The 14754-nt window shown below is 40.8% G+C and overlaps 1 protein-coding gene across 3 annotated transcripts; it reads right to left on the minus strand.

Annotated features, from left to right (window-relative positions):
- Positions 1-4788: 4788 nt before the first annotated feature.
- Positions 4789-13844, minus strand: LOC130283969 (gamma-crystallin 1-like). Of its 3 annotated transcripts, XM_056533784.1 has the most exons (4): positions 11308-11316; positions 10517-10759; positions 5385-5387; positions 4789-5064 (listed from the first exon to the last, which is right to left on the minus strand). In XM_056533784.1, the coding sequence occupies exons 1-4, from the start codon at positions 11314-11316 to the stop codon at positions 4789-4791; spliced, it is 531 nt and encodes a 176-aa protein (XP_056389759.1). The 3 variants fall into 3 exon arrangements, with proteins under 3 accessions (XP_056389759.1, XP_056389758.1, XP_056389760.1); XM_056533783.1 differs by lacking the exons at positions 5385-5387; positions 11308-11316 and adding an exon at positions 13815-13844; XM_056533785.1 differs by lacking the exon at positions 5385-5387.
- Between the last annotated feature and the right edge of the window lie 910 nt (positions 13845-14754).

The raw sequence follows: 14754 nt of genomic DNA on the forward strand, positions 1-14754 counted from the left end.
TCTGGAACCCCAAGAGCAGCCTTAGTAACGAATATTTGAAGTTGGACTATGGGGCTACACCACATTCGTGTTTTTCATATGTATAATTACAAAACCCATATATTTCCATACAGTCCCCTTTACATTACACTATGCACCTGCACTACTATTCCTCAGTACACATTTTTTACATTTCTATTCATTTTACATTTGTTTATTGCACCATCACGGCCCTATGGATATTTTAATTTTTTGCCATGTCATATACATGCAGCAGGATCAATCAGGTACACAGCTGTCCTCCCATTACTATTTTGTGTCTTATGTGTAATGATTGGCCCAAGAGGCCTATATATACTTACCTTCATTAAGAGATAGCCACTCCTGGAAGAAGGACATTTGGTCCGAAACAGTTGTAGGGGTGGACGTCTGATGGGTACGCTACTTGTTTATTTTTGCACTGGTATGATCTCAGCCTGCATTTCATGTACTTATGCACTTTATGTGAATACTTTGGTTACCTGTAACATCGGTCTAGCCTTGCTGTGTTTGCTATACCCACTATTTTCTGTATTACCTTATGTTATCTGAATGTATACACGGCTTCAGGGATTTATGGGCACAAAAAATTACAGCACCAAAAAATTGTTTGTCTTGTTCTTACCCACATATAAAATGTATACTGTGCTGAGGGGTCTAAGTATAAGTATATCAGTATGGCTCCATAAATACTTATTGCACACCAAGAGGAAAAAACCAAGAGCATTTGCTACTGAATAATATAAGCAAATTTTATTGATATAAAGTAAATTAAAAATTCACAACATGTGACTAGATACAATAAAGGACAATTCAAGCAGAAGATGATATCAAAGCAATACATGAGATGTAAACAGTTATAACCACAATACGTGGGTGAGGCAGGTGTAGACTATGGGTTGTAATCACTTCCCTAATAACAGATGAGGTGGAAAGAGTAGAGGATGCTATTATGAGCAGTAAAATATGCTGGAGGGCACAGCAATTGTCCACCCCTAGCGGGATTTTGGTAACCCCATCTATCCTGTAGTAAACACTGGCCAATACATGATAGTTATTAGTAAAAATAACCTCACTTACCCATAGTGCCGCCTGTCTGCACCGTCCCAACGTATGTTTCGTCACCCGACTTTCTCAAGCGTCCCTTGAGAAAGTCGGGTGACGAAACGTATGTCGGGACGGTACAGACAGGCGGCACTATGGGTAAGTGAGGTTATTTTTACCAATGACTATCATGTATTGGGCAGTGTTTACTACAGAATAGAGTGGGCCAAATACTCATACCCTGGGAGTACATAGGGGCATAGTCACAGTAATCCCCCTCCACACAATTAGGGTGTTTTGTCTGTGTTTTGTTTATTTATTTCCTCCCTGCAATAGAATGCTGATGTGACTGGGAGGTGAAACGCTGCTGTAAAAATTATTTTCTGTGCAACACACACTGCTGTTTGTCCCTCTCTCTATCTGCAAGAAAAGGTTGAAGTGACTGGCCTCAAGATGTCTGCCGATTATATAGGGCTGTGAAATCACAAGGGTGGCTGGCTGCTGATAGGCTGCATACTGCATATGATTCAGGGTCATCCCGCGTACACTTGTTCCCGCCTTCCTAGGATTCCTTGCCATGTCCTCACATGTGGATCCGCCATTTTAGATGCCCTGAAGCCTGGACCGCACTAAATTTCCTGAAATTCATAACAAATTTGGATTTGTCAGATTCAATTAGCTCATCCCTAGTTATAATGATTGATTTAAAGGAGTACTGCAGCCCAAAAAACACTTATCCCCTATTCCTTAAATGAAAAGTTCCAAGGGGGCCTGAGTGTTCTCACCAAAAAATATAATATTAAAAGCTATGGTTACTAGATTTCTGTTGGTGTATTTGAAACCCCAGGCTTTATTCATATTTTTCAAGTGGTTTCTCCACCTCCATACACGCTGCCTATCTATAGTGTCCTAAATAGTAAAAGTGCTCCATTTAAGCCCCACGCAGTAATAACACCCCTTTGTGCCCCAAAGTATAGTTAAATGGGCACTGTCAGATATAAATACTTTCTAACATTGTACTATGGTAAGAATGTAGTGGTCTCAGAACCTTTCCAATAAACTGTCCTGGGCTGTTATTCACACTAACGCAGCGTGTTGAACTCCAAACGAGTGACTTCATGTACACCTGATAGGTAGTGCTACTATGTGCAGACAGTAATGGAAAGCATAAACTGGTAAGAGAATAAGACAGAGCACTGACTGGTATTTCTTGAAGCAGATGAATCTGAAGATTCACCTGCTTCAAGATATACCGGTCAGTGCTCCATCTCATTCTCTTACCAGTTTATGATAAATACTTTGTTGTACATCTTGAAAAAATATTAGTGTAGTTCTAATATACTTAGCTAAAAAAAAAAATCACATTTTATTGACGAAAACTGCCTTTTAAAATCCCACCACTATGGGTCCCCATACCTCCTGGGACACTGATGAGTCCCACAGCACCACCAGCTTGCCCAAGGGTCATGGACAAGAGATGGCTGGTGGACAAGGCTGCAGAAGGAATACAGCTTGCAGCAACACTACTGTAACACAGAGTTTTACCAATCATGTGCCTCTAGCTGTTGCAAAACTACAACGTTAAGCATGCCTGGACAGCTAAAGGATGTCTGGGCATGCTGGAAGTTGTAGTTTTGCAAAAGCTTAAGGCAACACCGCTGTAAAAAAATAATTATCCAAACACTGTACCTCCAACTATTCCAAAACTACAAGTCCCAGCATTACAGGACTGCCAAAGGATGACACACATGAGTCAGAGTCAGCAGAGTGAGGAATGGGGAGGAGTCCTGCACAGTGCCGTCACAAGAGCAACACACCCCCTCCCCAAAAGAGGATAGAAAAGACATTGAGCAGCATTAATATGCATTTTCTTTTTTGTAAATTATGAGTGTTACAGACATACAATTTATATGTACATTATCAGGATGAGGTACTGAGTAACATATAACAGTTTTTTTTTTGTTGGATCTAACAGGTACTCTTTAACCCCTTAACGATGAATGACGTAAATGTACGTCCTGGTGAGTTGGTACTTAACGCACCAGGACATACATTTACGTCCTAAGCATAACCGCGGGCATCAGAGCGATGCCCGGATCATGTGCAGCAGGTCCCGGCTGTTGATCGCAGCCAGGAACCTGCCGGTAATGGCGGACACCCGCGATCCCGCGGATGTCCGCCATTAACCCCTCAGATGCCGTGATCAATACAGATCACGGCATCTGCAGCATCGCGGTCACTTAAATGGATGATCGCATTGCCCGCATCGCTGTCGCGGCGATCCGATCATCCAGCACAGCAGACGGAGGTCCCCTCACCTGGCTCCGCTGCCTTCCGGGAGTCTTCTGCCCTGATCTGCCTTCCTGCAGACCAGAGTAGATGATGACCGATAACCCTGATCAGTGCTATGTCCTATACATAGCACTGAACAGGTTTAGCAATCGAGTGATTGCTATAAATAGTCCCCTATGGGGACTATTAAAGTGTAAAAATATAAGTAAAAAAAGTAAAAAAATAAAGTTAAAAAAAATGTGAATAAAAATAAAAAACGTAATTTGTCCCATTTTCCCTATTTCACCCCCAAAAAGTGTTAAAAAATATTTTATATACATATTTGGTATCGCCACATGCGTAAATATCTGAAATTTTAAAAATAAAATGTTAATGATACCGTACGGTGAACGGCGTGAACGTAAAAAAAAAAGAAAAGTCCAAAATAGCTGCTTTTTTATATCATTTTATTCCCCAAAAAATGAATTAAAAATGTATTAAAAGTTTTATATAAGTAAATATGGTATCAAGAAAAAGTACAGATCATGGCGCAAAAAATTAGCCCTCATACCGCCGCATATACGGAAAAATGGAAAAGTTATGAGTCTTCAAAATAGGGGGATTTTAAATGTACTAATAAAAAGTTTGTGATTTTTTTTTAAGGGCAACAGTAATAGAAAAGTATGTTATCATGGGTATCATTTTAATCATATTGACCCAAAGAATAAATAACACATGTCCTTTTTACCGTAAATTGTACAACGTGAAAACGAAACCTTCCAAAATTAGCAAAATTGCGGTTTTCTTTTTAATTTCCCCATTCAAACAGTATTTTTTTTGGTTGCACCATACATTTTATGGTGAAGTGAAAACTGGTTGTAAAAAAAACAAGCCCTCACACTAGTCTGTGGATGAAAATATTTTTTGAAGGCGAGGAGGAAAATCGAAAAAGTAAAAATAAAATTGTCTGCATCCTAATGGCCCAAATGGGCTGCGTCCTTAAGGGGTTAAGACTCCCTCTGTGCCCTCGCAATATAGGTAGTGTCCCCTTGTGCTCCCAAAGTATAGTTAGACTCTCCTCTGTATCCCCACAGTATAGTTAACACCCTCTCTGCCCCACCAGTGCCTCCCACAGTGTAGTTAAGACCCTTTCTCTTCCCCCACAGCATAGTTATGACATCTGTTTCCCCCACAGTATAGTTAGCACCCCTTCTGTTCCTCCCATGCTTCCCACAGACGCCTACACAAGACCAGCCTCTACATCCCTCTTTAATAATAGCCATTGCTGTACTATATACCATTTAAAATAATTCAAACATTTTACAATGCTAAATAGGTATTAAAAAAACTTGTAATTATATATTTTTTTTATTTAGGTTTCTCATGCGTAAAACAAAAATAAAATATTTGAATATGTTCCATAAACAGAAGTGGAATTTTGCTGTAGTAACATCATCAGTATAAATCTGTGGCTCTTCTAAAAGAGCCAACACGGCTACTTGTGGCTCCCCACTCAGTGTATCTCTTGTACTCTCCAGGTCTCAGGTAATACTGACGGCCTCTGTAGTTGGGCTCTTCATAGAATATCCAGTAACCCTCAAGGACATGGCAGGAGTTGATATCATGATAATGGAATTGCTCGTGCACAAAGGGACAGTCCTCAGTGAACTCCATCATCTGTCCTCTGAAATCTTCTCTTTCATAGATTCTCACCTTGAAGGAGCCACGGTGCTATTAAAAAAATGCATACATAATAATTGTTAAAGTTATATAGTTACTTATATAGTTGTTCTACCAAAAACAATACCACACACAGCCTTTCAAAACCAATTCTTTAAAGAAAACAGTCATGTTCATCTAATTCTAGACAACTGCTTTAGGCTCTGTAGCCACTGCAGTTTTTGAACCAAAGAAGAAGTGGATTCAAAAGAAAGGGGAATGTAAAGGAAGGATTTATGTTTGTTCAACCTCATGGATCCACTTCTGGCTTTGAAAAAAAATCTGCAGTGGCAGTTTAAAAAAAAAACTGCTAAGTGGAATCACTGCCTTACAGGCTAACATTTTTAAGATGCCCATTCTATTATTATAAAGAAAAACATAGTAAGCAACAGCATTGTTGCCAATGTTACCAACTATTTGTAAATGTAAATGTATTGTATTAAAAAGTAGAAACTATTTGCAAATTTTATGTAATAAAAAGTAGACACATTTATGATTTTTGTTAAGTTGTGATACTTTAGATTACTGAGATTTTATTAATTCTTATCTGCAAGTTTGCAGTAAATTCTGTGAATGTATTCATATTGTTATTCTGAACTTAAGACACATTCCTTAGTAAATGAATGCTATTTTTTTTCTGATTTCTCGATTCAACCCATTAAAGATCTGACCAAGTTTTGTTTTTGTGTTTTCATTTCTTCCTCCTTGCCTTCTAAGAGACTCATTTTTTTTCCATCCACAGAGCAATATTATGGTTTGCTTCTTAAAGGTCCAATTGTACTTTATAATTACCCCTTTCATTTCACACACTGAAATTTATAGGATGAAATTGAAATGCAATTTTGCAAATTTAGGGAGCATTTCTTTTTACACAGTGTAATTTACAGTACAACTGACATGTTATCTTTATTCTATGATTCAGTATTATTACAGTGATACCCAATTTACATAACATTTGTTTTATTTTACTTTTATAAAAAATAAACATAAAAATACAATTAAAAGTGACCAATTCTGACCCCTATAAGATTTTTTTTTCTTTTCTTTTTTATCAATCTGGTTGTATTGTGGCTAATGTTTTTGCACCATGATCTGTCGTTTTCATTGGTAACATTATGGATAAGATAGGACTTTTTATTGTTTTTTAATCATTTTTTTCTGCCATATGATGTGACAAAAAATAAACAGTCCCCACCCACCGCCTGTGAAGTTTAACAAGTCTGCAAAGCTGCCATACATGTATTTTTACATGTATCTGTTATATTTCTTTTTTGCATTCCTTATTATGTTTATCTCAAAAATTGCCTTAGATTACTGTAATTTTACAGAAAAATTAAGTAGGAAATTAAAAAGAACATTGGAAACCTATTATTTTAAATGGGCATTGTCAGATTCCAAAAATGTCTATATGTTGCATATCTTGGCAAAACAAAAACCTTTTTTAATTAACATTTCTTTATTAAAAAATATATCTTCTTTTTATAAAAGTCATGGCTATTAAAAAGTCCACTAGTGGCCCCCATAACATTCAGGACATAATATAAATCACTGATCTGATGAAGAGGGAGACTCCCCCAAACGCGTAATCCTTCTGTTTTATTGTTTTTTATGCTTTTTTTTAAAATAAACTATCCAGTGTTTTGTATTTCCTACATCTCTGGTTACAGTTTTTTACCAACACTATTGGAACCAGCAGTACCATCAAAGGGTTATTTTATTACTCAACTATAGGTCTTCATCCAGGCTGCAATCTGAGGCTCAGCAGCAGTTCCTGCCTTCTTCTCTATCCCCATTCGTTGGTTGATATGCAAGCTTTGACTTGCCACAAGGTGAGCAGCCATTACCTAGGGGTCCTATAGACTCGGCCACGTCTCTATCTCTCCCTTGTATTATCCCAATGGTATCACACGAGGCGCCCCTTCTGGTCTCCTTGTTTTTTCTCCTTCTTTCACAGATAGGACATAATATAGTCTGGCTGCAGCATTTTCTTTGTCTCAACTGAAGCACAGTTTGGGAAAAAGGCTAGTAAGTGAGGGTGAGACTAGCACTTCTTTGTGCTCATTCCTGACTCGTCTATCAGACTCTTGTCTGAAAACAGAGAGGAGGGGTTTACAGAGCAGCCTGCAGTGATTGGATGAAAAGAACCAACAATGCACAGCAGACTCAGGGAGGAAGTGAAGGCATAGTGAGTGAGGGCAAGCTCAGTGTTTGCCTCGGACACCTCCTCTCCGTGCAGTGGATGAATGAGGGACTTGTAAGCCAAATGCAGAAGCTAGACACATAAAAAAGGCATGTAAAGCATCTGAATGACCTAGTATGTAACATATAGAAGCATTTTTTCTATAATATGAAAGGTATGCTTTAAACTAAATATCATTGGTACCTATTATAGTGTTACTCTATTTTCATATTTTATAGAGATTTTCTAACTAGATTGTAAATCCTCTTATTACCGGACACATAATCTATTGTTCTGTCTATGTAAGATCTCCTTACATAACGTTAAAAGGAAGTTTAAGCATTGAATATAGCTTAAATTGTATGTTTGCACTCTTCTTTGCATGTTTAGTAAATCTACAAATGTTCACCATGTTTAATTTCTGACATAACGCTTCTGCAAGAATGGCATCCACTAGTGTATACATGGATTGTTTATCAAATCCATTAACAAACGTCCTGTAAAGCCATGTACACACAATATATTTTTGCTTGTTTTGGGGCTATAAAACACTTACCGTATATACTCGAGTATAAGCCGACCCGAGTATAAGCCGAGACCCCTAATTTCAACCCAAAATCCCAGGAAAAGTTATTGACTCGAGTATAAGCCTAGGGTGGGAAATACCTCATCCCCCCTGTCATCATCCAGACCCGTCATTAACACCCTCATCATCCCCTTGTCATCATCCCACACATCCCCCCTTCATCATCCCCTTGTCATCATCCCACACATCCCCTTATCATCCCACACATCCCCCCTTCATCATCCCCTTGTCATCATCCCACACATCCCCTTATCCCACACATTCCCCCTTCATCATCCCCTTGTCATCATCCCACACATCCCCTTATCCCACACATCCCCCCTTCATCATCCCCTTGTCATCATCCCACACATCCCCCCTTCATCATCCCCTTGTCATCATCCCACACATCCCCTTATCATCCCACACATCCCCCCTTCATCATCCCCTTGTAATCATCCCACACCCCCCCCCCTTCATCATCCCCACCCCCCTTCATCATCCCCACACCCCCCCCCCCCTTCATTATCCTCTTCTCATCATTCGCCCTCAGTGGTCTTCAACCTGCGGACCTCCAGAGGTTTCAAAACTACAACTCCCAGCAAGCCCGGGCAGCCATCGGCTGTCCGGGCTTGCTGGGAGTTGTAGTTTTGAAACCTCCGGAGGTCCGCAGGTTGAAGACCACTGCGGCCTTCAACATGCGGACCTCCAGAGGTTTCAAAACTACAACTCCCAGCAAGCCCGGGCAGCCATCGGCTGTCCGGGCTTGCTGGGAGTTGTAGTTTTGAAACCTCCGGAGGTCCGCAGGTTGAAGACCACTGCGGCCTTCAACATGCGGACCTCCAGAGGTTTCAAAACTACAACTCCCAGCAAGCCCGGGCAGCCATCGGCTGTCCGGGCTTGCTGGGAGTTGTAGTTTTGAAACCTCCGGAGGTCCGCAGGTTGAAGACCACTGCGGCCTTCAACATCATCCAGCCCCCTCTCACCCCCTTTAGTTCTGAGTACTCACCTCCGCTCGGCGCTGGTCCGGTCCTGCAGGGCTGTCCGGTAAGGAGGTGGTCCGGTGAGGAGGTGGTCCGGGCTGCTATCTTCACCGGGGGCGCCTCTTCTCCGCGCTTCCGGCCCGGAATAGAGCCGTTGCCTTGACAGCGACGTATCTGCGTCGTTGTCAAGGCAACGTGACTATTCTGAGGCCGGGCCGGAAGCGCTTAGAAGAGGCCTCCCCGGTGAAGATAGCAGCCCGGACCACCTCCTCACCGGACCACCTCCTTACCGGACAGCCCTGCAGGACCGGACCAGCGCCGAGCGGAGGTGAGTACTCAGAACTAAAGGGGGTGAGAGGGGGCTGGATGATGTTGAAGGCCGCAGTGGTCTTCAACCTGCGGACCTCCGGAGGTTTCAAAACTACAACTCCCAGCAAGCCCGGACAGCCGATGGCTGCCCGGGCTTGCTGGGAGTTGTAGTTTTGAAACCTCTGGAGGTCCGCATGTTGAAGACCACTGCGGGTGGGGGAGTTCACTCGAGTATAAGCCGAGGGGGGTGTTTTCAGCACGAAAAATCGTGCTGAAAAACTCGGCCTATACTCGAGTATATACGGTACACTTATTTTTTTTTACTAATGAAATCAATATGACCAGTTCACACACATACACACATTGACATATTAATTTGACTGCATAGGACAGCAATATCATTAATTTACAAGCTCTTTTCTCTTCCCCTTTAGGTAGAAAAACTGTTTTTTTTTGTTTTTTATTGGCATCTTCTGCCATTGCGGAAATGTTTTTTTCAAGAAGATTGTCCCTTTTTCCACTGAAAATACCAGTTTTAAACTAGCTTTTTACACAGCCTCAGACTGTACTTCTGTATAATACACATTAAACCATTACAATTTCATGACAGTAAAATTGTACTTATTCTTCAGAAGAGATGTTTAATTAAGTGACTAAAGATTAGAAATAGTTTTATTCTAGAAACAGCATGACTCTAAACAAATGGCTATGGCTACGTTCACACAATGTAAAATGAATAGCAATATATATCCATAATGTACACAATAACAATCTGTATGGAAAAGTGTCTACGGAATTATGGAGTTACTGAATCTTTTTAAACATTGTATGCACTGAAAAGCGATGGATACTTTTCAACAGACTTTTATTGTTCACCTTATTAGATTAAAAATACAGACATATATTTGCCTATTTTAGAGATGAATTTTGGTACTCATTGTAACCTGTGTAAACATAGCCTTTGGCTATGTTGACTCAAAGGAATTTCTGCAGCAGCAGAGTTCCATTAATATCAATGGGATTCTGCTGTGCTATATGGTGGAACTACCTGATTCTGGAGTCCACAGAAAGAATAGACGTCTATTCTTTCTGCGGAGTCTGCACAGAAATGCATTGCCGTCTATGAGACGTTTGCATTTCTGAGTGGTCCTAGCGCCAGCATGTTATGTCGGTGCTCCGCTGTCGAGGCAATCTCTGAATTAAAATTTTCTGTGCAGACATTGCCTGTGTGAACATAACCTTTATCTAATTTTGCAACTCAGTTTCATATACTGAATGGGATATAATAATCTTGTATAGTGATTATTTTCAGAATTAAAAAAATATATATTTTACATGCAACACTTAAAAAACTGAAGCCCATTTGTTTCATTGACTTAATATCTTTATACTTGTAGTTTTATTTTTGTATTTTTTTATTTTACTTACCTGAGGGGTTAAGCGACAAGATCTGATGGAGTCATTGAAACCCATCCATTGCTTGAAATCAGGATATTCTCCCTTTCTTAGAAAGTATTGGTGTCCTTTATAGTTAGGGAATTCATACAGCATCCAGTTTCCATTCTCCACTCTGACTGAATTACAGCGACTGAAGTATGAGTGTAGGTCAGAACAGTCAGAGCTGCACTCATAAGAGCGACCCTGGAAGTTTTTGTCTTCATAGAAGATGATCTGATATAATAATGACACAAAATCAAACAGGGATTTAACACAATATCATATACAATTACTCTAGTCAAATTACATAGCCCTAAAGAATTCTGGCTTCATATCACTTTATAGATGCAATTCAGTGAGCTTTGCCACTTCTCTTGTGGTCATTTCTTGCATCCACAATTCTATTATTTAGTTTTATGAGATATAAAGGTACAATAAATCAAGAAACTAAATTATTAGTAAATTATTGTGAGACTAAAATTACATTAGATTAAAAGCTAGACATTTATTTTAAGGAACTTTAGGTTGGATTACCTCTAAGAATTAAGTATGCACACAAAAGAAAAGGTTTGTTTTTGTAAGTTAGATTTTTGTTCTGTTTCTCCCATACTGCATTCTTATATATATTAGATTATATAAAATACCCATTTCAATGCACTTGGTGATATATATATATATATATATATATATATATATATATATATTTCTATATCTATATCTATATCTATATATATATATATATATATATAGATATATATATATATATATATATTAGATTTTACCTTTCCCATTTTGTCTCAGGTTGAATGTATAATCTGTATGCTGTTCATGCATGCTGCAGATTGCCTTATATACAGGAAGACTTGTGCTGTTTTTGTGGGGTTGTTTTTCCAAATGTTAACTGTATTCAGCTATTTTGTCAATAAAGACAATGATTCTTTGTCATTTCCCACTGTTCCTTTAATAATAGCTATTGTTTGTTTTACTATTTCATGACTTTTGCATCAGCACATGTTTAGAAAAGAATGCTTCATCACCCTCATAAACTATATAGTTCATGCATAACACATCCAGTCAAAGACAGCAAGCTAGATTGATCTTAACAAGTATAAAAAAATAGGACATTACATAATTTAAAATGTTTTCTTTTATTGTTATTTTTATTGCAAACTATGAATTGAAACATAAAATAATAACACATTCCCACTTTCCCAACATTTATCCCACTTTTCCAAAATGTATCACACCATATGTTAGTTTAATCCCACCATATGTTAGTTTAACCTCCGTTGTATGTAAATTGTTTGTGGATTTTCTAAGGGATGCTATTTTGGAGTATCTTGATAAAAATAAATGTATGACTCCATATCAGCATGGTTTTATGAGGGATTGGTCCTGTCAAACTAACCTGATCAGCTTTTATGAGGAGGTGAGCTCCTGACTGGATCAGGGGCAGTAGCTGGATGTCATATATCTGGATTTTTCCAAATCATTTGATACGGTGCCACATAAAAGATTGGTGCATAAAATGAGAAGGATTGGACTGGGGGAGAATGTGTGTAAGGGGGTAAGTAACTGGCTAAGTGATAGGAAGCAGAGGGTGGTTATTAATGGTACTTATTCTGATTGGGTGACTGTTACTAGTGGGGTACCACAGGGGTGCGTCTTGGGTCCTGTCCTATTTAATATATTAATTAATGACCTTGAAGAGGGGTTGAATGGTAAAGTAGCAATCTTTACAGATGATACTAAACTCTGTAAAGCGGTAAACACAATAGAGGACAGTGCACTGTTACAAATGGATCTGGGTAGGTTGGAGGTTTGGGCTGGAAGTGGCAAATGAGGTTCAACACTGATAAATGTAAGGTAATGCACATGGGGAAGAAAAATCCAGGCTGGGATTGTGCATTAAATGGGAGAACACTCTGGACAACTGGAAAAGGACGTGGAAAAGGACTTGGCAGTCTCAGATAACAGTAAATTCAGCTGTAGTGACCAGTGTTGGGCAGCTGTTGCCAAGGCAAATAAAATCAGGGGGGCATCAATAGGGGCATAGATGCCCATGACATTGAAATAATTCTACCACTGTACAAATCACTAGTGAAACCACACATAGAATACTGTGTACAGTACTGGGCACCAGTGTACAAGAAAGAAATAGTGGAGCTGGAGAGGGTTCAAAGACGGGCAACCAGAGTAATACGGAGAATGGGAGGACTACAGTACCCAGAAAGATTATCAGTATAATAAGTTACAAAATAAGTGAAACATATACACACTCAGCTGTTGTACGTGTTTTTGGTTTCAAGCATATAGTGGACTGTTAGGGTAAAAGCAGGGATATATACACACACATTGCAGCCGTGTCTGTTTCAACCATAGAGGGGCAGAGATACCCATGACAAGCAAATAATTCTACCGCTGTACAAATCACTAGTTAGACCACACATGGAATACTGTGTACAGTACTGGGTACCAATGTACAAGAAAGATATAGTGGAGCTTGAGAGAGTTCAAAGACGGGCAACCAGAGTGATACAGGGAATGGGAGGACTACAGTACCCAGAAAGATTATCAGTATCATAAGTGACAAAATAAGTTAAATATATACGCACTCAGCTGTTGTACATGTTTTCTGTTTCAAGCATATAGTGGCATGTTAGGGTAAAATCAGGGATATATACACACATTGCAGCACTGTCTGTTGCAGCCGTTTGGGGCACATTGCTCTATAAAAAGTAAAATATATATGCATACCACTGATCTACAAGTATGTCAGGCAGAGAAGTGCCAGGCCGTGCACAGAGGAGTGGCAGAGGCTTAAATTCCTTAGGCGCAGGTAATGGTTGCAGCAAACTAGGGGCGAGTGGCAGCAAGAGTCGCAGTGAGAGGCCTGAGCTTCCAGTATCAGCTAGCAGTCGTGTCTCGACCAGCAACCCATCTGCCATCATTGATTGGTTAACTCGGTCATCCACTTCATCGCAAGTGACTTCTGACACCCCCAGCCAACAGTCGGTGGGTTCCTCAGACTCAAACCTCGGCATGGCCCGGGAGAAGTCCCTGTCCTCCAACTGCCTCTGTCCTATGCTTTTCCCTCCTCCAGGTAAGTACTGTATGCTGTGGGCTCAGGTCCGCTATACAGCGAGGAAGATCAACTAGAGGACAGTCAGCAGTTACTGCCCAGCCAAGAAGTGGAGGAGACATCCATCGCTTCCTCTGCTAGGCAGGCAAGTAGTGATGAGGAGAGCGGTGTGGGAGGGGGTGTTGCGAGCGTTCTGGCTCCTGAAACATACACCGTTGAGGAACTTGAGGATGACATCAGGGACGTGCAGACACAATTTGATGATAATGAAGCCAATTGCACTTGCCGGGTGCAGAAGGGGCTTCATCATCATCAGCAGAAGAGGATGGAAGGTTGCCCGTGAGGCAGCAGCTAAGCCAGCAAGCTGGTAGCATGGTTGGGAGTCAACATGGTGGATGAAGTGGGAAGTCTGGAGCCAAACCTGCCCGGGGTAGACCACTTGCTTCGCAAGCAGCCTACCTGCCCGGGAGGTAGTGGAGAAGGGGTTCCCGGAGTCAGCAGCAGTCATTCAGTGTGGACTGTTGGGGGGAAAATCAGCTACTCGGCGGTGTGGCAGTTTTTTTTATCAAGCATCCGGAGGATGTTAACATGGTCACATGCAAGATGTGTCGGCAGAAGGTGAAGTGTGGCCAGAGTCCCAATGTTGGCACCATGGTCTTGCGTCAACATATGCATCGTCACCATCAATTGGCCTGGGAGAATCGTGGCTCTGATGCGGTGGTCCAGCCTGCTGCAGCAACCGCTGCATCCCCCAGTGGCACGCCGCTCCCTGTTTCAGCCAGCCAAGGCTCCACCACCTCAGCCAAAGGGAGCTGTCTGTCATTCCCATCTTCTATTGGTCCAGATTCTGGCAGCAATCCATCAGCGAAGCAATGTCCAAAAGACAGCAGTATGCGCCCACTCATCCAACGGCGCAGAAGCTGAATGTGCTCCTGTCCAAGTTGCTGGTGCCGCAGTCCCTCCCTTTACAAGTGGTGGACTCTGCACCTTTCAGAGAACTGATGGCTTTTGCTGAGCCGAGGTGGAGAGTTCCAAGCCGTCATTTATTTTCGAAAAAGGCAGTACCAACCCTGCACAAATATGTAGAACAGAAGGTGGGTCAGTCCTTGAGTGTGTCGGTGTGCACCAAATTGCACGGCAGTGCGGA

This window comes from Hyla sarda, chromosome 8, assembly GCF_029499605.1.
Source record: "Hyla sarda isolate aHylSar1 chromosome 8, aHylSar1.hap1, whole genome shotgun sequence".
Lineage (NCBI taxonomy): Eukaryota > Metazoa > Chordata > Amphibia > Anura > Hylidae > Hyla > Hyla sarda.